The following is a 20,776-nucleotide window of genomic DNA, read 5'->3' on the forward strand; positions in this document are numbered from 1 at the left end:
CTCCATACTAGTGTTTTCCACCACGTCTCACTGTTAATCTCCATACTAGTGTTTTCTACCATAAAGGGTCTGTTTGGGTGTCATCAAAGGTACCAAAAGTTTGAGCTCTCCTTTCCTTCCCTTTCCTCTTTTCTCCTCTCCCCCCTTTTCTCCTCTCCTCTCCTTTCCTCTCTTCTCCTCTCCCCCCTTTTCTCCTCTCCTCTCCTTTCCTCTCTTCTCCTCTCCCCCCTTTTCTCCTCTCCTCTCCTTTCCTCTCTTCTCCTCTCCCCCCTTTTCTCCTCTCCTCTCCTTTCCTCTCTTCTCCTCTCCCCCCTTTTCTCCTCTCCTCTCCTTTCCTCTCTTCTCCTCTCCCCCCTTTTCTCCTCTCCCCCCTTTTCTCCTCTCCCCCCTTTTCTCCTCTCCTCTCCTTTCCTCTCTTCTCCTCTCCCCCCTTTTCTCCTCTCCTCTCTTCTCCTCTCCCCCCTTTTCTCCTCTCCTCTCCTTTCCTCTCTTCTCCTCTCCCCCCTTTTCTCCTCTCCTCTCTTCTCCTCTCCCCCCTTTTCTCCTCTCCTCTCCTTTCCTCTCTTCTCCTCTCCCCCCTTTTCTCCTCTCCCCCCTTTTCTCCTCTCCCCCCTTTTCTCCTCTCCCCCCTTTTCTTTCCTCTCTTCTCCTCTACCCCCTTTTCTCCTCTCCTTTCCTCTCCTCTCCTCTCCTCCCTCTCTCCCCACATGCCTTCCCTCTGTCCTGTACCTCATTGGTGATGGCGGACAGGGCTTTGCGTGTGGACGCTCCCGAGCTGTTCCGGCTGACTGGTTCCAAGGGTTTCCAGTCCAGGACAGAACCATTGTCTGATCCGAACACCATCTTGTTCCGCACCTCTGCAATCTGACACATCAACACTAGAGCATTAACGTCAGTACACAATGACAGTTATAACTCACAATATGTGTGCTTAGTATAAGTAGATGAACTGTGTAGAATGTCTATGTGTGTGTATGGTTTACGTCGTTGTCAAAGTTGTCTTCCGCCAGGCCATCTGTGATCCTGGCCACCCTCTGTCCCTCCTCCTCATCCTCGTGCCCTTTGACCTCCTGCTCAGAGTCATATCCGTAGTTGGAGCCGCGCAGCGTGGACATGCCGCTGTCTAGGCAGCTCTCGGGCAGGCTATCCACCTCGTAGCTATGTCTGCGCTGCATGCCTGGGTCGCACAGAGCCAGAGCTATGGTGTCCAGACCAGGCCTCCGACACCCCAGGGAGCCCCTACCACCACCCCCAAACAGGCCTCCCAGTGGGTCCTCGTCCTCATCAACATCCTCCACACCCGCCTGGTAGAACCTGGGGCAGGACGGACACAACATCCACACAGTCTGCTAGAAACTTAAACCTTTAAGAACAAATGCTTATTTACAATGACGGCCTACCCCGACCAAACCCAAACCCGGACGACGCTGGGCCAATTGTGCGCCGCCCTATGGGACTCCCAATCACGGCCGGTTGTGATACAGCCTGGAATCGAACCGGGGTCTGTAGTGACACTTCTAGCACTAAGATGCAATGACTCAGATGTCTGCCCCACTCGAGAGCCCAAACATTGACTGCGCAGGTCTGTCCTCCATGGACGGTTATGAGCACACTCTACAATGCAAACAGTTCAGTGCAAATTTTCCACCTGAGAATAATTTGGAATATACTTGAGTTTGAGCATACACACATTGGTATTTGGTATTTTATTAGGATCCCCACTAGCTGTTGCAAAAGCAGCAGCTACTCTTCCTGGTGTCCAACACAAAACATGAAACATGACATAATACAGAACATCAACAGACAAGAACAGCTCAAGGAAAGAACTACATACATTTTTAAAAGGTACGTGTAGTGTCCTCTCCAGTATGAAACACCAACAGTAGCCTACATGTCAATACATCCACACAAACTATCTAGGTCAAATAGGGGAGAGGCGTTGTGCCACGAGGTGTTGCTTTATCTGTTTTTTGAAACCAGGTTTGCTGTTTATATGAGCAATATGAGATGGAAGGAAGTTCCATGCAATAAGGGCTTTATATAATACTGTACGTTTTCTTGAATTTGTTCTGGATTTGGGGACTGTGAAAAGACCCCTGGTGGGATGCCTGGTGGGGTAAGTGTGTGTGTCAGAGCTGTGTGTAAGTTGACTATGCAAACAATTTGGGATTTTCATGTTTCTTATAAAAATAATAAGTGATGCAGACAGTCTCTCCTCAACTCTTAGCCAAGAGAGACTGACTGCATAGTATTTATATCAGCACTCTGACTACAATGCAGAACAAGACGTGCTGCTCTGTTCTGGGCCAGATGCAGCTTAACTAGGTCTTTCCTTGCAGCACTGGACCACACGACTGGACAATAATCAAGATAAGATAAAACTAGAGCCTGCAGGATTTGCTTTGTGGAGTGTGGTGTCAACAAAGCAGAGCATCTCTTTATTACGGCCAGACCTCTCCCCATCTTTACAACCATTTCATCTATATGTTTTGACCATGACAATTTATAATCTAAGGTAAAACCAAGTAATTTAGTCTCCTCAACTTGTTCAACAGCCTCACCATTCATTACCAGATTCAGCTGAGGTCTAGAACTTAAGGAAAGTGGATGTGCAGTGTGTACCTGCACAAACACGCCAGGTTGTTGCTGGTCCTGTCTTACCTGTCCAAGTATGGGGATGAGTAACAGTTGCTCCTGCTCCTCCTGCTAATGATGCTGGCTGGGGAAGCACTGCTATCACGCTGAAACACAACATCATTGTCACAACTGTCTGGTTCACTGTGTGTGTGTGTGTGTGTGTGTGTGTGTGTGTGTGTGTGTGTGTGTGTGTGTGTGTGTGTGTGTGTGTGTGCATGCACGCCTGTGTGTGAGTGCATGTATGCATGTGTGCATGCATGTGTGCGCGTGTGTGCATATGTGTGTGTGTGTGTGTGTGTGCACTGAACCCTCTGTGTTAGTGCAGGAATGACCGTTAGATGAGAGTGTGTGAAGCTGAGTTCTGAGGTCATGAGGAAAGTGAGTCAGGCGTCAAGACTGAAATATAATGTTGATATCGTTGCCTCTCATACAGGGTTCAGATGATTCATCCAACAGACAAGCCCCCAGGACGAGCATTGAGAGATTCAACCCGACGTTCAGATCAGAGAGATGATGGGTAGAGGAGGATAGAAGGGGTGTGAGATGAGGGGGGGGCAGATTGAAAGAGAGGGATAAAGATGAGAGGCAGGGAGAGCGCGAGGGAGAGAGAGCGTGCTGGTGTTGTTACCGTGGTGATGCAGGTGTATAATCTCACCTTGTTGCTCTTGCTGAGGCTGTTCTCAAGGGAACTGAGCAGCCCATCATTACTGTCATTAAGCTTCCTGTTGGCTGCCCTATAGAGGGGGAGGAAAAGAGGGAGAGTGAGAGAGGAGGAAGAGAAATAGAGGAGAGAGAGAGTGGAGGGAGAGAAAGAGGAGAGAGAGAGGAGGGAGAGAAAGAGGAGAGAGAAAGAGAGGAGGGAGAGAAACAAAGGACAGCGAGAGAGGATGGAGAGAAAAAGAGGGAGAGAAACAGGAGAAAGGAAGAGAGAGAGAAACAGAGAGAGACAGGAGGGAGGGAGAGGGAGGGGGAGAGAGAGAGGAGGGAGGGAAACAGAAGAGAGAGGAGGGGAAATACAGGGGAGAGAAACAGAGAGAGAGAGGAGAGGGATAAACAGGAGAAAGAGGAGGGATGGAAGAGGATTAGAATGGGAAGGGGGTGATCAAATGTACCATTGACATGTTGGCTAATAAAAACAGAAACTTTTCAATACTTTTTGAAAATAATGTTTGTAGAGCACTATCAGTGTTCCTGTTTGTGTGTCAGAGGAGCACTATCAGTGTTCCTGTTTGTGTGTCAGAGGAGCACTATCAGTGTTCCTGTTTGTGTGTCAGAGGAGCACTATCAGTGTTCCTGTTTGTGTGTCAGAGGAGCACTATCAGTGTTCCTGTTTGTGTGTCAGAGGAGCACTATCAGTGTTCCTGTTTGTGTGTCAGAGGAGCACTATCAGTGTTCCTGTTTGTGTGTCAGAGGAGCACTATCAGTGTTCCTGTTTGTGTGTCAGAGGAGCACTATCAGTGTTCCTGTTTGTGTGTCAGAGGAGCACTATCAGTGTTCCTGTTTGTGTGTCAGAGGAGCACTATCAGTGTTCCTGTTTGTGTGTCAGAGGAGCACTATCAGTGTTCCTGTTTGTGTGTCAGAGGAGCACTATCAGTGTTCCTGTTTGTGTGTCAGAGGAGCACTATCAGTGTTCCTGTTTGCGTGCCAGGCGAGCACTGTGATTGGTCAGTGTTCCTGATTTTGTGTCAGGTGAGCACTGTGATTGGTCAGTGTTCCTGATTTTGTGTCAGGTGAGCACTGTGATTGGTCAGTGTTCCTGTTTGTGTGTCAGGCAAGCACTGTGATTGGTCAGACTTACTGTAGGATCTCTATCTGTCGCTCCAGGTTATCCCTCTCATCAGAGAACTCTCTCATCATCGCCTCGTATCTGCACATACATAGTTACTCACAACTTACACATATACTCTCATAACACGTATTACATACACTGTTATAACACTACATAAACACTCAAAGCACATACATAAACTCTCATAACATCTACAGTACTACATAAACTCTCATAACACCTACAGTACTACAGAAACTCTCATAACACATACTACATAAACTCTCATAACACATACAGTACTACAAAAACTCTCATAACACCTACAGTACTACAGAAACTCTCATAACACATACAGTACTACATAAACTCTCATAACACAAACTCTCATAACACATAAACTCTCATAACACCTACAGTACTACAGAATCTCTCATAACACCTACAGTACTACAGAAACTCTCATAACACAAACTCTCATAACACATACAGTACTACAGAAACTCTCATAACACCTACAGTACTACAGAAACTCTCATAACACCTACAGTACTACATAAACTCTCATAACACATACTACATAAACTCTCATAACACATACAGTACTACAGAAACGCTCATAACACATACAGTACTACAGAAACGCTCATAACACCTACAGTACTACATAAACTCTCATAACACATACAGTACTACATAAACTCTCATAACACCTACAGTACTACAGAAACTCTCATAACACATACAGTACTACATAAACTCTCATAACACCTACAGTACTACAGAAACTCTCATAATACCTACAGTACTACAGAAACTCTCATAACACAAACTCTCATAACACATACAGTACTACAGAAACGCTCATAACACCTACAGTACTACAGAAACTCTCATAACACCTACAGTACTACATAAACTCTCATAACACATACAGTACTACATAAACTCTCATAACACATACAGTACTACATAAACTCTCATAACACATACAGTACTACATAAACTCTCATAACACCTACAGTATTACATAAACTCTCATAACACCTACAGTACTACAGAAACTCTCGTAACACATACTACATAAACTCTCATAACACATACAGTACTACATAAACTCTCATAACACCTACAGTACTACAGAAACTCTCATAACACCTACAGTACTACATAAACTCTCATAAAAATACTACATAAACTCTCATAACACATACAGTACTACATAAACTCTCATAACACCTACAGTACTACTTAAACTCTCATAACACCTACAGTACTACAGAAACTCTCATAACACAAACAGTACTACATAAACTCTCATAACACATACAGTACTACATAAACTCTCATAACACATACAGTACTACAGAGACTCTCATAACACATACAGTACTACATAAACTCTCATAACACAAACTCTCATAACACATAAACTCTCATAACACCTACAGTACTACAGAAACTCTCATAACATTTACAGTACTACAGAAACTCTCATAACACAAACTCTCATAACACATACAGTACTACAGAAACTCTCATAACACCTACAGTACTACAGAAACTCTCATAACACATACAGTACTACATAAACTCTCATAACACATACAGTACTACATAAACTCTCATAACACCTACAGTACTACAGAAACTCTCATAACACATACAGTACTACAGAAACTCTCATAACACATAAACTCTCATAACACAAACAGTACTACATAAACTCTCATAACACCTACAGTACTACAGAAACTCTCATAACACATACAGTACTACAGAGACTCTCATAACACATAAACTCTCATAACACATACAGTACTACAGAAACTCTCATAACACCTACAGTACTACATAAACTCTCATAACACATACAGTACTACATAAACTCTCATAACACATACAGTACTACATAAACTCTCATAACACATACAGTACTACAGAAACTCTCATAACACATACAGTACTACAGAAACTCTCATAACACATACAGTACTACATAAACTCTCATAACACCTACAGTGCCTATAGAAAGTCGACACCACTTTGAAGTTTTTTCACATTTTGGTGCGTTACAAAGTGGGATTTAAAGAAATGTAATTGTTCATTTTTCCCCGATTTATCGCAAAATACTCCATAATGTAAACGTGAAAAGACAATTCTACAAATGTTTACAAATAAATAAAATAAATAACAAAAATATAGTCGTTACATAAGTATTCAACCCCTTTGTTTAGGCCGGCCTAAATGAGTTCAGAAGAAACAGGTTGCTTTACAAATCACATAATAAGTGATATGGAAGTTATAATAGGGGTTGACATGATTTTAGAATATTACCCCTTCCTCTGTCCCCCATACATATAACATCTGTAAGGTCCCATTAGTCAAGTACTGAATATTACACCTTCCTCTGTCCCCCATACATATAACATCTGTAAGGTCCCATTAGTCAAGTACTGAATATTACCCCTTCCTCTGTCCCCCATACATATAACATCTGTAAGGTCCCATTAGTCAAGTACTGAATATTACCCCTTCCTCTGTCCCCCATACATATAACATCTGTAAGGTCCCATTAGTCAACTACTGAATATTACCCCTTCCTCTGTCCCCCATACATATAACATCTGTAAGGTCCCATTAGTCAAGTACTGAATATTACCCCTTCCTCTGTCCCCCATACACATAACATCTGTAAGGTCCCATTAGTCAAGTACTGAATATTACCCCTTCCTCTGTCCCCCATACACATAACATCTGTAAGGTCCCATTAGTCAAGTACTGAATATTACACCTTCCTCTGTCCCCCATACATATAACATCTGTAAGGTCCCATTAGTCAAGTACTGAATATTACCCCTTCCTCTGTCCCCCATACATATAACATCTGTAAGGTCCCATTAGTCAAGTACTGAATATTACCCCTTCCTCTGTCCCCCATACATATAACATCTGTAAGGTCCCATTAGTCAAGTACTGAATATTACCCCTTCCTCTGTCCCCCATACATATAACATCTGTAAGGTCCCATTAGTCAAGTACTGAATATTACACCTTCCTCTGTCCCCCATACACATAACATCTGTAAGGTCCCATTAGTCAAGTACTGAATATTACCCCTTCCTCTGTCCCCCATACATATAACATCTGTAAGGTCCCATTAGTCAAGTACTGAATATTACCCCTTCCTCTGTCCCCCATACATATAACATCTGTAAGGTCCCATTAGTCAAGTACTGAATATTATCCCTTCCTCTGTCCCCCATACATATAACATCTGTAAGGTCCCATTAGTCAAGTACTGAATATTACACCTTCCTCTGTCCCCCATACACATAACATCTGTAAGGTCCCATTAGTCAAGTACTGAATATTACCCCTTCCTCTGTCCCCCATACATATAACATCTGTAAGGTCCCATTAGTCAAGTACTGAATATTACACCTTCCTCTGTCCCCCATACACATAACATCTGTAAGGTCCCATTAGTCAAGTACTGAATATTACACCTTCCTCTGTCCCCCATACATATAACATCTGTAAGGTCCCATTAGTCAAGTACTGAATATTACCCCTTCCTCTGTCCCCCATACATATAACATCTGTAAGGTCCCATTAGTCAAGTACTGAATATTACCCCTTCCTCTGTCCCCCATACATATAACATCTGTAAGGTCCCATTAGTCAAGTACTGAATATTATCCCTTCCTCTGTCCCCCATACATATAACATCTGTAAGGTCCCATTAGTCAAGTACTGAATATTACCCCTTCCTCTGTCCCCCATACATATAACATCTGTAAGGTCCCATTAGTCAAGTACTGAATATTACCCCTTCCTCTGTCCCCCATACATATAACATCTGTAAGGTCCCATTAGTCAAGTACTGAATATTACCCCTTCCTCTGTCCCCCATACATATAACATCTGTAAGGTCCCATTAGTCAAGTACTGAATATTACCCCTTCCTCTGTCCCCCATACATATAACATCTGTAAGGTCCCATTAGTCAACTACTGAATATTACCCCTTCCTCTGTCCCCCATACACATAACATCTGTAAGGTCCCATTAGTCAACTACTGAATATTACCCCTTCCTCTGTCCCCCATACATATAACATCTGTAAGGTCCCATTAGTCAACTACTGAATATTACCCCTTCCTCTGTCCCCCATACACATAACATCTGTAAGGTCCCATTAGTCAAGTACTGAATATTACCCCTTCCTCTGTCCCCCATACATATAACATCTGTAAGGTCCCATTAGTCAAGTACTGAATATTACCCCTTCCTCTGTCCCCCATACATATAACATCTGTAAGGTCCCATTAGTCAAGTACTGAATATTACCCCTTCCTCTGTCCCCCATACATATAACATCTGTAAGGTCCCATTAGTCAAGTACTGAATATTACCCCTTCCTCTGTCCCCCATACATATAACATCTGTAAGGTCCCATTAGTCAAGTACTGAATTTCAAGCACAGATTCAACTACAAAGACCAGGGAGCTTTTCAAAAGCCTCAGAAAGAAGGGCAGTGATTGGTAGATGGGTAACAATAACACATCAGACATTGAATATGTCTTTAAGCACGGTCAAGTTAATAATGATGCTGTGGATGATGTATTAAACCACCCAGACACATCAACGATGCAGTCGTCCTTCTGAACTGAGATGCAGGACAGGAAGGAAACTGCTTAGAGATGTCACCATGAGGCCATGAGTGATTTTAAAACAGCTACAGAGTCTGCTTGAAAATCTATGACAAGACTTGAACATTGCTGTCTAGCCATGATCCCCATCACCTTGACAGAGCTTGAATAATAAATAAAAAAATAATGGCCAAATATTGCACAATACAGGTGTACAAAGCTCTTATGAGACTTACCCAAGAAGACTCACAGCTGTAATCACTGCCAAAGGTGTTTCTAACATGCATTGACTCATAAGGGGGGTGGATACTTAGCGTATCAAGGTTTATTTATTTATTTATTTAACCTTTATTTAACTAGGCAAGTCAGTTAAGAACAAATTCTTATTTACAATGACGGCCAAACCCTAACCTGAACGACGCTGGGCCAATTGTGCGCTGCCCTATGGGTCTCCCAATCACGGCCTGTTATGATACAGCCTGGAATCGAACCAGGGTCTGTAGTGACGCCTCTAGCACTGAGATGCAGTGCCTTAGACCACTCGGGAGCATAGCAGTCCAATTTATTTCCCTTAATCCCCAAAAATATATCATTTTTCTTCCACTTTGACATTGCAGAATATTTTGTGTAGATTGTTGATAGAAAATTAAATCCATTTTAATCCTCCTTTGTAACACAATAAAATGTGAAGAAATCCATGTGGACTTTCTATAGGCACTGCACATGAACAGGTTTACATTCTAATAATACTGCACATGAACAGGTTTACATTCTAATAATACTGCACATGAACAGGTTTACATTCTAATAATACTGCACATGAACAGGTTTACATTCTAATAATACTGCACATGAACAGGTTTACATTCTAATAATACCGACAAAGCAGTCACTTCAGCATTCCCAAAGAATCGACACATTCACAACAAAAAAACTAAGTTTGAATGGAACGGGTTCAAAGGCACAGTGTGAAATCAATCTCCCCGGCCTGGTTGCCAGGTAACCGTGTTGTGAGACTCTTTGTGAGTGTGAGTTCACACCAGGATATCCTGTTACAGGCCTGCCAAACATGTTACCACCCCAGGTAAGGCATTTTACGAGAGATTGTACAGATGATTATGCCTCATGCACAATGGGTGTCCAACACAGGCGGCTGGTGGCAGATTCATTGGAAGGCGGGCTCAAAGTAATGGCTGGAATGGAATAAATGGAACGGTATCAAACACATCCAATACATTGTTTCCATGTGCTTGATATCATTCCATTCACTCCATTCCAGCCATTATTACGAGCCATCCTCCCCTCAGCAGCCTCCTGTGATTTCCAACACCCATGTTACAGTAACTCTTCCTGGATTGACAGGGTCTAATATAAAAAGGCCTTAAAATGCTTTGTGTGTGTATATCTCACCCCTCCGAGTTGATGCTGTGGTCTGTCAGGTCACTCTTCAGAGAGTCCAGCTCACTCTGCAGGAAGGCTATGTTAGTGTGGGACTGCATCAACTCCTGCTTCAACCTCTGGTTTTCCTGGGGGGGGGGGGGGGGGGGGGGGGTGAGAGAGAGAGAGAGAGAGAGAGAGAGGGGGGGGGGGATGAGAGAGAGAGAGAGAGAGAGAGAGAGAGAGAGACAAAGAGAAAGGGAGAGAAACAGAGAGAGACAGAGAAAGAGAGAGAGAGAGACAGAGAAAGGGAGAGAAACAGAGAGACAGAGAAAGAGAGAGAGACAGAAAGAGAAAGGGAGAGAAACAGAGAGAGACAGAGAAAGAGAGAGACAGAGACAGAAAGAGAAAGGGAGATAAACAGAGAGAGAGAGAGAAAGAGAGAGAGAGTAGAGAGTAGAGAGCGCGAGAAAAAGACAAGAGAAATAGAGCAGAGAGAGAAAGAAAGAGAAAGAGGAGGGGTTAGGGACAGGCGACATCAGGCTCAGAGCCAGACTGATTCTGGAGCAGGAAATGTGATATAGAACAAGCTGGAAGAACCATCTCACTAGAGTCAGTTTGTTGATCTTCCTCTTCAGGGTTGAAGACTCATCTTTCATGTTGATGTTCTTGTACTGGTCTTCAATCTGAGGAGGGAGTAGACATTAAGTAACACAAAAACAAAAACACCTTCAGCGAATCAGCATCTTCAGAGGCACAGATAGCAGCATAGTATTTTATTCAAAGGCGACTATCCTGAGTTCATCTGATTGTTTCATGAACCAATATGCTTAATGGGTGAACAGAAGTGATTGGTTAGACTAGCAATTCCGGCAATTTTATTTTTTTTACCTTTATTTAACCAGGCAAGTCAGTTAAGAACAAATTCTTATTTTCAATGACGGCCTAGGAACAGTGGGTTAACTGCCTGTTCAGGGGCAGAACGACAGATCTTGTCAGCTCGGGGGTTTGAACTCGCAACCTTCCGGTTACTAGTCACACGCTCTAACCACTAGGCTACCCTGCCGCCCCTATAGGTGCCAAATTTGAGGTGAATTGTTCACTTTTTCATAAAAGCATGAAACTTGGCCCCAAACTGTTCAAAGGAACCAAGTTTAATACTTTTATGAAAAAGTGAAAATGTATTTCAAATTTGGCCTGGACTGTAGAGGATATCTTTAGAGTGTACTAGATGGAACTGTATGAGGAATAGTCCAATGGTAAACTCACCAGCTTCATCTTCTGGACCTTGTGCTGCAGCTCACACACCTCGGACTCATAGTGCCTCTTCAGCTCACTAAGAGCTGCCTCAGCCCTCTTGGCTTCCTACAGACAACACAATGGATCAATGGTTTAGCATCATTCCCTCACTTATGGCCTCCACAAGGACTGAAGACACAACTATAGAGGATAACATCATCATCAACTGCTCACACACTGACAACATATAGAGACCACTACTGCCAAGAAACACAACTACTACTGTCCAAATTAACTCAATATTTAAGGTGACAGGTGAAGGGGCCAGGGTAGTTTGGGTGACAGGAGGAAGGGGCCAGGGTAGTTTGGGTGACAGGAGGAAGGGGCCAGGGTAGTTTGGGTGACAGGAGGAAGGGGCCAGGGTACTTTGTGTGACAGGTGAAGGGGCCAGGGTAGTTTGGGTGACAGGAGGAAGGGGCCAGGGTAGTTTGGGTGACAGGAGGAAGGGGCCAGGGTAGTTTGGGTGACAGGTGAAGGGGCCAGGGTAGTTTGGGTGACAGGTGAAGGGGCCAGGGTAGTTTGGGTGACAGGTGAAGGGGCCAGTGTAGTTTGGGTGACAGTGTATGTGTATGTGTGTGTTGGGGAGTCAGTGTAAGTATGTGTGAGTGTGTGGGTAGAGTCCAGGGTGGAGGTAGTCCGGGTGGCCATTTTATGATCTATGTAGCCGTCTTGTTTAGAAGTCTGATGGCTTGGGGGTAGAAGCTGTTCAGGGTCCTGTTGTTCCAGACTTGGTGCATTGGCATTACTTGCCGTACGGTGGCAGAGAGAACAGTCTATGACTTGGGTGGCTGGAGTCTTTGACAATTTTTTGGGCCTTCCTCTGACACCGCCTGGTCGAGAGGTCATGGGTGGCAGGGAGTTCGGCCCCAGTGATGTACTGGACCATACACACTACCCTCTGTAGAGCCTTGCGGTCGGATGCCAAGCAGTTGCCATATCAAGTGGTGATGCAGCCAGTCAAGATGCTGTCGGCGGAGGAAGATGCGTTGTCACGCCCTCTTCACAATAAGACTGTTCCCAGAGTAGAGGAACGAGAGAAGGAACCAATAATGTCCAGATTCCAGGAAAAGGAGCGCTCAGTCACCTCACCACATAATGTTGACTGGGACTCCAAGGAATATCACTGTTGAGTAACTTTACTTGTTTTTAAAGGACTGGGACAGTCCCACTCCTCTTTGCATTGACTCTTTATTAGATATGACAGTGATGATGTGTGATGGAATAGCATTACCTCAGAATATGGACCGCCAGACCACCCCAGGCCACCCTAGACCACCCCAGGCCACCCAAGACCACCCAAGACCACCCCAGGCCACCCCAGGCCACCCCAGGCCACCCTAGACCACCCCAGGCCACCCAAGACCACCCCAGGCCACCCCAGACCACCCCAGGCCACCCCAGGCCACCCAAGACCACCCCAGACCACCCCAGGCCACCCTAGACCACCCCAGGCCACCCTAGACCACCCCAGGCCACCCCAGGCCACCCAAGACCACCCCAGGCCACCCCAGACCACCCCAGGCCACCCCAGACCACCCCAGGCCACCCCAGACCACCCCAGGCCACCCCAGGCCACCCTAGACCACCCCAGGCCACCCCAGACCACCCCAGGCCACCCCAGGCCACCCTAGACCACCCCAGGCCACCCACCCACTGCAGTTACTTTGAGCCAGGTGAAAATCCAGACATGAAAACAGGTTGATGTATCAAGTACTCCTCCTGACCTGGCCATCGTTGAGGTGTGTTTGAGATTCTGTGAGTAATCTGATCCCAGATCCCTCTCTATTTGACATGAGGGAAGAGATGAGCTACACCCTTCTTATCAGTCTGTCTAAACATTGTAGGAACACAACCTGCCGATACCTCCTGATAACATGGACATCATTTCTGAAGTGAATCAGCAAGTGTGTGTGTGTGTCACCTGAAGCCTTGTGTTGTTCTCGGCTGTATGGATGCGTTGATCCATCTCCTCCTCCATCTCACTGAGTTGCATGGAGGCCTTGTCCTGTGCCCTGAGAAGAGATACAATATTAAAACATAATATATTATATCTGTGTTGGTGTGTGGAACATATTCATATAAACTCAGCAAAAAAAGAAACGTCCCTTTTTCAGGACCCTGTCTTTCAAAGATAATCTGTAAAAATCCAAATAACTTCACAGATCTTCATTGTAAAGGGTTTAAACACTGTTTCCCATGCTTGTTCAATGAACCATAAACAATTAATGAACATGCACCCGCGGAATGGTTGTTAATACACTAACACTATACAGTCTACGTATATACTGTACTCTATATCATCTACTGCATCTTTATGTAATACATGTATCACTAGCCACTTTAAACTATGCCACTTTGTTTACATACTCATCTCATATGTATATACTGTACTCGATACCATCTACTGCATCTTGCCTATGCCGTTCTGTACCATCACTCAGTCACATATCTTTATGTACATATTCTTTATCCCTTTACACTTGTGTGTATAAGGTAGTTGTGGAATTGTTAGGTTAGATTACTCGTTGGTTATTGCTGCATTGTCGGAACTAGAAGCACAAGCATTTCGCTACACTCGCATTAACATCTGCTAACCATGTGTATGTGACAAATACAATTTGATTTGATTTAAGCTTACAGACGGTAGGCAATTAAGGTCACAGTTATGAAAACTTAGGCCTTTCTACTGACTCTGAAATACACCAAAATAAAGATGCCCAGGGTCCCTGCTCATTGGCGTGAACGTGCCTTAGACATGCTGCAAGGAGGCATGAGGACTGCAGATGTGGCCAGGGCAATAAATTGCAATGTCCGTACTGTGAGATGCCTAAGACAGCACTACAGGGAGACAGGACGGACAGCTGATCGTCCTCGCAGTGGCAGACCATGTGTAACAACACCTGCACGTCACTAACGAGTCACGGTTTTGTCTCACCAGGGGTGATGGTCGGATTCGCGTTTATCATCGAAGGAATGAGCGTTACACCGAGGCCTGTACTCTGAAGCGGGATCGATTTGGAGGTGGAGGGTCCGTCATGGTCTGGGGTGGTGTGTCACAGCATCATTGGACTGAGCTTGTTGTCATTGCAAGAAATCTCAACCCTGTGCATTACAGGGAAGACATCCTCCTTGCTCATGTGGTACCCTTCCTGCAGGCTCATCCTGACATGACCCTCCAGCATGACAATGCCACCAGCCATACTGCTCGCTCTGTGCGTGATATCCTGCAAGACAGGAATGTCAGTGTTCTGCCATGGCCAGCGAAGAGTCCGGATCTCAATCCCATTGAGCACGTCTGGGACCTGTTGGATCGGAGGGTGAGGGCTAGGGCCATTCCTCCCAGAAATGTCTGGGAACTTGCAGGTGCCTGGTGGAAGAGTGGGGTTACATCTCACAGCAAGAACTGGCATATCTGATGCAGTCTATGAGGAGGAGATGCACGGCAGTACTTCATGCAGCTGGTGGCCACACCAGATACTGACTGTTACTTTTGATTTTGACCCCCTTTGTTCAGAGACACATTATTCCATTTCTGTTAGTCACATGTCTGTGGAACTTGTTCAGTTTATGTCTCAGGTTTTGAATCTTGTTATGTTCATACAAATAATTACACATAAGTTTACTGAAAAATAAACGCAGTTGACAGTGAGGGGACTTTTTTTTTTCAGAGTTAACATAATATTACATTATATCTGTGTTGGTGTGTGTCGAACATAATACTATAATTATATCTGGGTTGGTGTGTATAGAACATATTAATATATTACATTTGGGTTGGTGTTTGTAGAACATAATAATATATTATATTTGTGTGTCACGCCCTGGTCAAAGTATTTTGTGTTTATTCATTTATTTGGTCAGGCCAGGGTGTGGCATGGGTTTTTGTATGTGGTGTGTATGTATGGGGATTGTAGCTTAGTGGGGTGTTCTAGTTAAGTCTATGGCTGTCTGAAGTGGTTCTCAATCAGAGGCAGGTGTTTATCGTTGTCTCTGATTGGGAACCATATTTAGGCAGCCATATTCATTGAGTGTTTCGTGGGTGATTGTCCTTAGTGTCCTGATGTCCTTGTTTATGTGCACGAGTATTAGGCTGTGTCGGTTTTCGTTACGTTTATTGTTATGTAGTGTTTGTATTTAGGTTCGTGTTGCTTCAGTTTAATAAACATGGATCGCAATCTACACGCCGCATTTTGGTCTGACTCTACTTCACCCAAAGAAAGCCGTTACATTGTGTTGGTGTGTGTAGAACATATTAATATATAATATCTGTGTTGGTGTGTGTAGAACAAATTCATCTATTATATTCATGTTGGTGTGTGTAGAACATCATGTTATATCTGTGTTGGATTGTGTAGAACACAATATTATATCTGTGTTGGTGTGTGTAGAACATATTAATATATAATATCTGTGTTGGTGTGTGTAGAACATATTAATATATTATATCTGTGTTGGTGTGTGTAGAACATAATATGATATTATATCTGTGTTGGATTGTGTAGAACATATTAATATATATCTGTGTTGGTGTGGGTAGAACATAATATGATATTATATCTGTGTTGGTGTGTGTAGAACATATTAATATATATCTGTGTTGGTGTGGGTAGAAAATAATAATATATATGTGTTGGTGTGTGTAGAACATATTAATATATATTTGTGTTGGTGTGTGTAGAACATATTAATATATATTTGTGTTGGTGTGTGTAGAACATATTAATATATATCTGTGTTGGTGTGTGTAGAACATATTAATATATTTCTGTGTTGTTGTGAGTAGAACATAATAATATATCCATGTTGGTGTGAGTAGAACATAATATGATATTGTATCTGTGTTGGTGTGTGTGTATTTGAGGGTGTGTATGATAGAATGTCTGTAGTGTATGTACAGTATGTGTTTTTAAGCAAACTGCATTTGTTGGTGAGTGAGTGTGTGTGTGTGTGTACCGTTTGACAGCCAGGGCCAGGTTCTCCATCTCAGCGTTGTGCTGTTTGATCTCTCTGGTGAAACTCATGATGAGTCTCTCATACTGAGGCACCATCCTGGGCTCTGCCATACTGATGTTCTGATACAGCGTGGCTGCCTGCTCATTCCTACAGACACAAACAAACAAACAGACAGACAGACAGACAGACAGACAGACAGGCAGGCAGGCAGGCAGGCAGACAGACAGACAGATGGAGAGGCAGGCAGGCAGGCAGGCAGACGGAGAACAAATGGACAGAAAGACAGACATACAGAGACCGACAGAGAGGGAATGTTAACACAACAGCATAATGTCTGAACAGCTATTCACCACTAGAAGCATCTATAACCACTAGTTAATATACCTCTCTAATAGCTACTATCATAACATTTATACAGCACACAAACATGATGATATTATTATGCTGCGTCAACAATATCATTCATTTCAACAGTGTTGTTGTACTTTGAAATGGAAGCTTACTCATCATGGGCTGGGTTCACGTATCTAGGCTATTTGTTGAACTGGAGAAGAAGTAGGTTTAAAACTTAGGGGGGTGAAACACACCTGTTCATCTGTATACCTGTGAGGCCCACAGTATTTACCTAATATCTACATGCTTTTCAGGTACTTAAATGTTCATTTCTCATTTCCCTGACTGCATAATAACTGTGGAGCCGTTGTACATGTTAATAACTCATTCATGCTTTGGTAAAAGTGGGTCAGATAGGTAGAGGTATCTAAAGTGTGTGGGTCAGACAGGTAGAGGTATCTAAAGTGTGTGGGTCAGATAGGTAGAGGTATCTAAAGTGTGTGGGTCAGACAGGTAGAGGTATCTAAAGTGTGTGGGTCAGACAGGTAGAGGTATCTAAAGTGTGTGGGTCAGACAGGTAGAGGTATCTAAAGTGTGTGGGTCAGATAGGTAGAGGTACCTAAAGTGTGTGGGTCAGACAGGTAGAGGTATCTAAAGTGTGTGGGTCAGATAGGTAGAGGTATCTAAAGTGTGTGGGTCAGATAGGTAGAGGTATCTAAAGTGTGTGGGTCAGATAGGTAGAGGTATCTAAAGTGTGTGGGTCAGATAGGTAGAGGTATCTAAAGTGTGTGGGTCAGATAGGTAGAGGTATCTAAAGTGTGTGGGTCAGATAGGTAGAGGTATCTAAAGTGTGTGGGTCAGATAGGTAGAGGTATCTAAAGTGTGTGGGTCAGATAGGTAGAGGTATCTAAAGTGTGTGGGTCAGATAGGTAGAGGTATCTAAAGTGTGTGGGTCAGATAGGTAGAGGTATCTAAAGTGTGTGGGTCAGATAGGTAGAGGTATCTAAAGTGTGTGGGTCAGACAGGTAGAGGTATCTAAAGTGTGTGGGTCAGATAGGTAGAGGTATCTAAAGTGTGTGGGTCAGATAGGTAGATGTATCTAAAGTGTGTGGGTCAGATAGGTAGAGGTATCTAAAGTGTGTGGGTCAGATAGGTAGAGGTATCTAAAGTGTGTGGGTCAGATAGGTAGAGGTATCTAAAGTGTGTGGGTCAGACAGGTAGAGGTATCTAAAGTGTGTGGGTCAGACAGGTAGAGGTATCTAAAGTGTGTGGGTCAGACAGGTAGAGGTATCTAAAGTGTGTGGGTCAGATAGGTAGAGGTATCTAAAGTGTGTGGGTCAGATAGGTAGAGGTATCTAAAGTGTGTGAGTCAGATAGGTAGAGGTACCTAAAGTGTGTGGGTCAGACAGGTAGAGGTATCTAAAGTGTGTGGGTCAGATAGGTAGAGGTATCTAAAGTGTGTGGGTCAGATAGGTAGAGGTATCTAAAGTGTGTGGGTCAGATAGGTAGAGGTATCTAAAGTGTGTGGGTCAGGTAGGTAGAGGTATCTAAAGTGTGTGGGTCAGATAGGTAGAGGTATCTAAAGTGTGTGGGTCAGATAGGTAGAGGTATCTAAAGTGTGTGGGTCAGATAGGTAGAGGTATCTAAAGTGTGTGGGTCAGATAGGTAGAGGTATCTAAAGTGTGTGAGTCAGATAGGTAGAGGTATCTAAAGTGTGTGGGTCAGACAGGTAGAGGTATCTAAAGTGTGTGGGTCAGACAGGTAGAGGTATCTAAAGTGTGTGGGTCAGACAGGTAGAGGTATCTAAAGTGTGTGGGTCAGATAGGTAGAGGTATCTAAAGTGTGTGGGTCAGATAGGTAGAGGTATCTAAAGTGTGTGGGTCAGATAGGTAGAGGTATCTAAAGTGTGTGGGTCAGACAGGTAGAGGTATCTAAAGTGTGTGGGTCAGATAGGTAGAGGTATCTAAAGTGTGTGGGTCAGATAGGTAGATGTATCTAAAGTGTGTGGGTCAGATAGGTAGAGGTATCTAAAGTGTGTGGGTCAGATAGGTAGAGGTATCTAAAGTGTGTGGGTCAGACAGGTAGAGGTATCTAAAGTGTGTGGGTCAGATAGGTAGAGGTATCTAAAGTGTGTGGGTCAGATAGGTAGAGGTATCTAAAGTGTGTGGGTCAGATAGGTAGAGGTATCTAAAGTGTGTGGGTCAGATAGGTAGAGGTATCTAAAGTGTGTGGGTCAGATAGGTAGAGGTATCTAAAGTGTGTGGGTCAGATAGGTAGAGGTACCTAAAGTGTGTGGGTCAGACAGGTAGAGGTATCTAAAGTGTGTGGGTCAGATAGGTAGAGGTATCTAAAGTGTGTGGGTCAGATAGGTAGAGGTATCTAAAGTGTGTGGGTCAGATAGGTAGAGGTATCTAAAGTGTGTGGGTCAGATAGGTAGAGGTATCTAAAGTGTGTGGGTCAGATAGGTAGAGGTATCTAAAGTGTGTGGGTCAGATAGGTAGAGGTATCTAAAGTGTGTGGGTCAGATAGGTAGATGTATCTAAAGTGTGTGGGTCAGATAGGTAGAGGTATCTAAAGTGTGTGGGTCAGATAGGTAGAGGTATCTAAAGTGTGTGGGTCAGATAGGTAGAGGTATCTAAAGTGTGTGGGTCAGACAGGTAGAAGTATCTAAAGTGTGTGGGTCAGACAGGTAGAGGTATCTAAAGTGTGTGGGTCAGACAGGTAGAGGTATCTAAAGTGTGTGGGTCAGATAGGTAGAGGTATCTAAAGTGTGTGAGTCAGATAGGTAGAGGTATCTAAAGTGTGTGAGTCAGATAGGTAGAGGTATCTAAAGTGTGTGGGTCAGATAGGTAGAGGTATCTAAAGTGTGTGGGTCAGATAGGTAGAGGTATCTAAAGTGTGTGGGTCAGATAGGTAGAGGTATCTAAAGTGTGTGGGTCAGATAGGTAGAGGTATCTAAAGTGTGTGGGTCAGATAGGTAGAGGTATCTAAAGTGTGTGGGTCAGATAGGTAGAGGTATCTAAAGTGTGTGGGTCAGATAGGTAGAGGTACCTAAAGTGTGTGGGTCAGACAGGTAGAGGTATCTAAAGTGTGTGGGTCAGATAGGTAGAGGTATCTAAAGTGTGTGGGTCAGATAGGTAGAGGTATCTAAAGTGTGTGGGTCAGATAGGTAGAGGTATCTAAAGTGTGTGGGTCAGATAGGTAGAGGTATCTAAAGTGTGTGGGTCAGATAGGTAGAGGTATCTAAAGTGTGTGGGTCAGATAGGTAGAGGTATCTAAAGTGTGTGGGTCAGATAGGTAGATGTATCTAAAGTGTGTGGGTCAGATAGGTAGAGGTATCTAAAGTGTGTGGGTCAGATAGGTAGAGGTATCTAAAGTGTGTGGGTCAGATAGGTAGAGGTATCTAAAGTGTGTGGGTCAGACAGGTAGAAGTATCTAAAGTGTGTGGGTCAGACAGGTAGAGGTATCTAAAGTGTGTGGGTCAGACAGGTAGAGGTATCTAAAGTGTGTGGGTCAGATAGGTAGAGGTATCTAAAGTGTGTGAGTCAGATAGGTAGAGGTATCTAAAGTGTGTGAGTCAGATAGGTAGAGGTATCTAAAGTGTGTGGGTCAGATAGGTAGAGGTATCTAAAGTGTGTGAGTGTGTGTTTTCCTTCAACATGGTGGCCAGATTACAATCCTTAAGCATATAGACTCACTGTCACAGTCATCAGCCCTGTCAAGACAGGCAGCATCACTGGGACATGCCACGGGTC

The 20,776-nt window shown here is 43.8% G+C and overlaps 1 protein-coding gene across 2 annotated transcripts in view; it reads right to left on the bottom strand.

Annotated features, from left to right (window-relative positions):
- The window catches only part of rasef (RAS and EF-hand domain containing), a 36,190-nt gene that overhangs the window by 12,768 nt on the left and 2,646 nt on the right, over positions 1-20,776 (bottom strand). For both annotated transcript variants that reach the window (XM_036979416.1, XM_036979417.1), the window contains exons 2-11: positions 16,689-16,835; positions 13,657-13,747; positions 11,706-11,801; positions 11,045-11,122; positions 10,470-10,585; positions 4,436-4,504; positions 3,293-3,371; positions 2,662-2,741; positions 984-1,314; positions 730-864 (exon numbers count right to left, since the gene is read on the bottom strand). In XM_036979416.1, coding sequence (XP_036835311.1) covers positions 730-864; positions 984-1,314; positions 2,662-2,741; positions 3,293-3,371; positions 4,436-4,504; positions 10,470-10,585; positions 11,045-11,122; positions 11,706-11,801; positions 13,657-13,747; positions 16,689-16,835 — 1,222 coding nt within the window. The remainder of the gene's footprint in view (positions 1-729; positions 865-983; positions 1,315-2,661; positions 2,742-3,292; positions 3,372-4,435; positions 4,505-10,469; positions 10,586-11,044; positions 11,123-11,705; positions 11,802-13,656; positions 13,748-16,688; positions 16,836-20,776) is intronic.

The sequence above is a fragment of the Oncorhynchus mykiss genome, chromosome 6 (genome assembly GCF_013265735.2).
Source record: "Oncorhynchus mykiss isolate Arlee chromosome 6, USDA_OmykA_1.1, whole genome shotgun sequence".
NCBI lineage: Eukaryota > Metazoa > Chordata > Actinopteri > Salmoniformes > Salmonidae > Oncorhynchus > Oncorhynchus mykiss.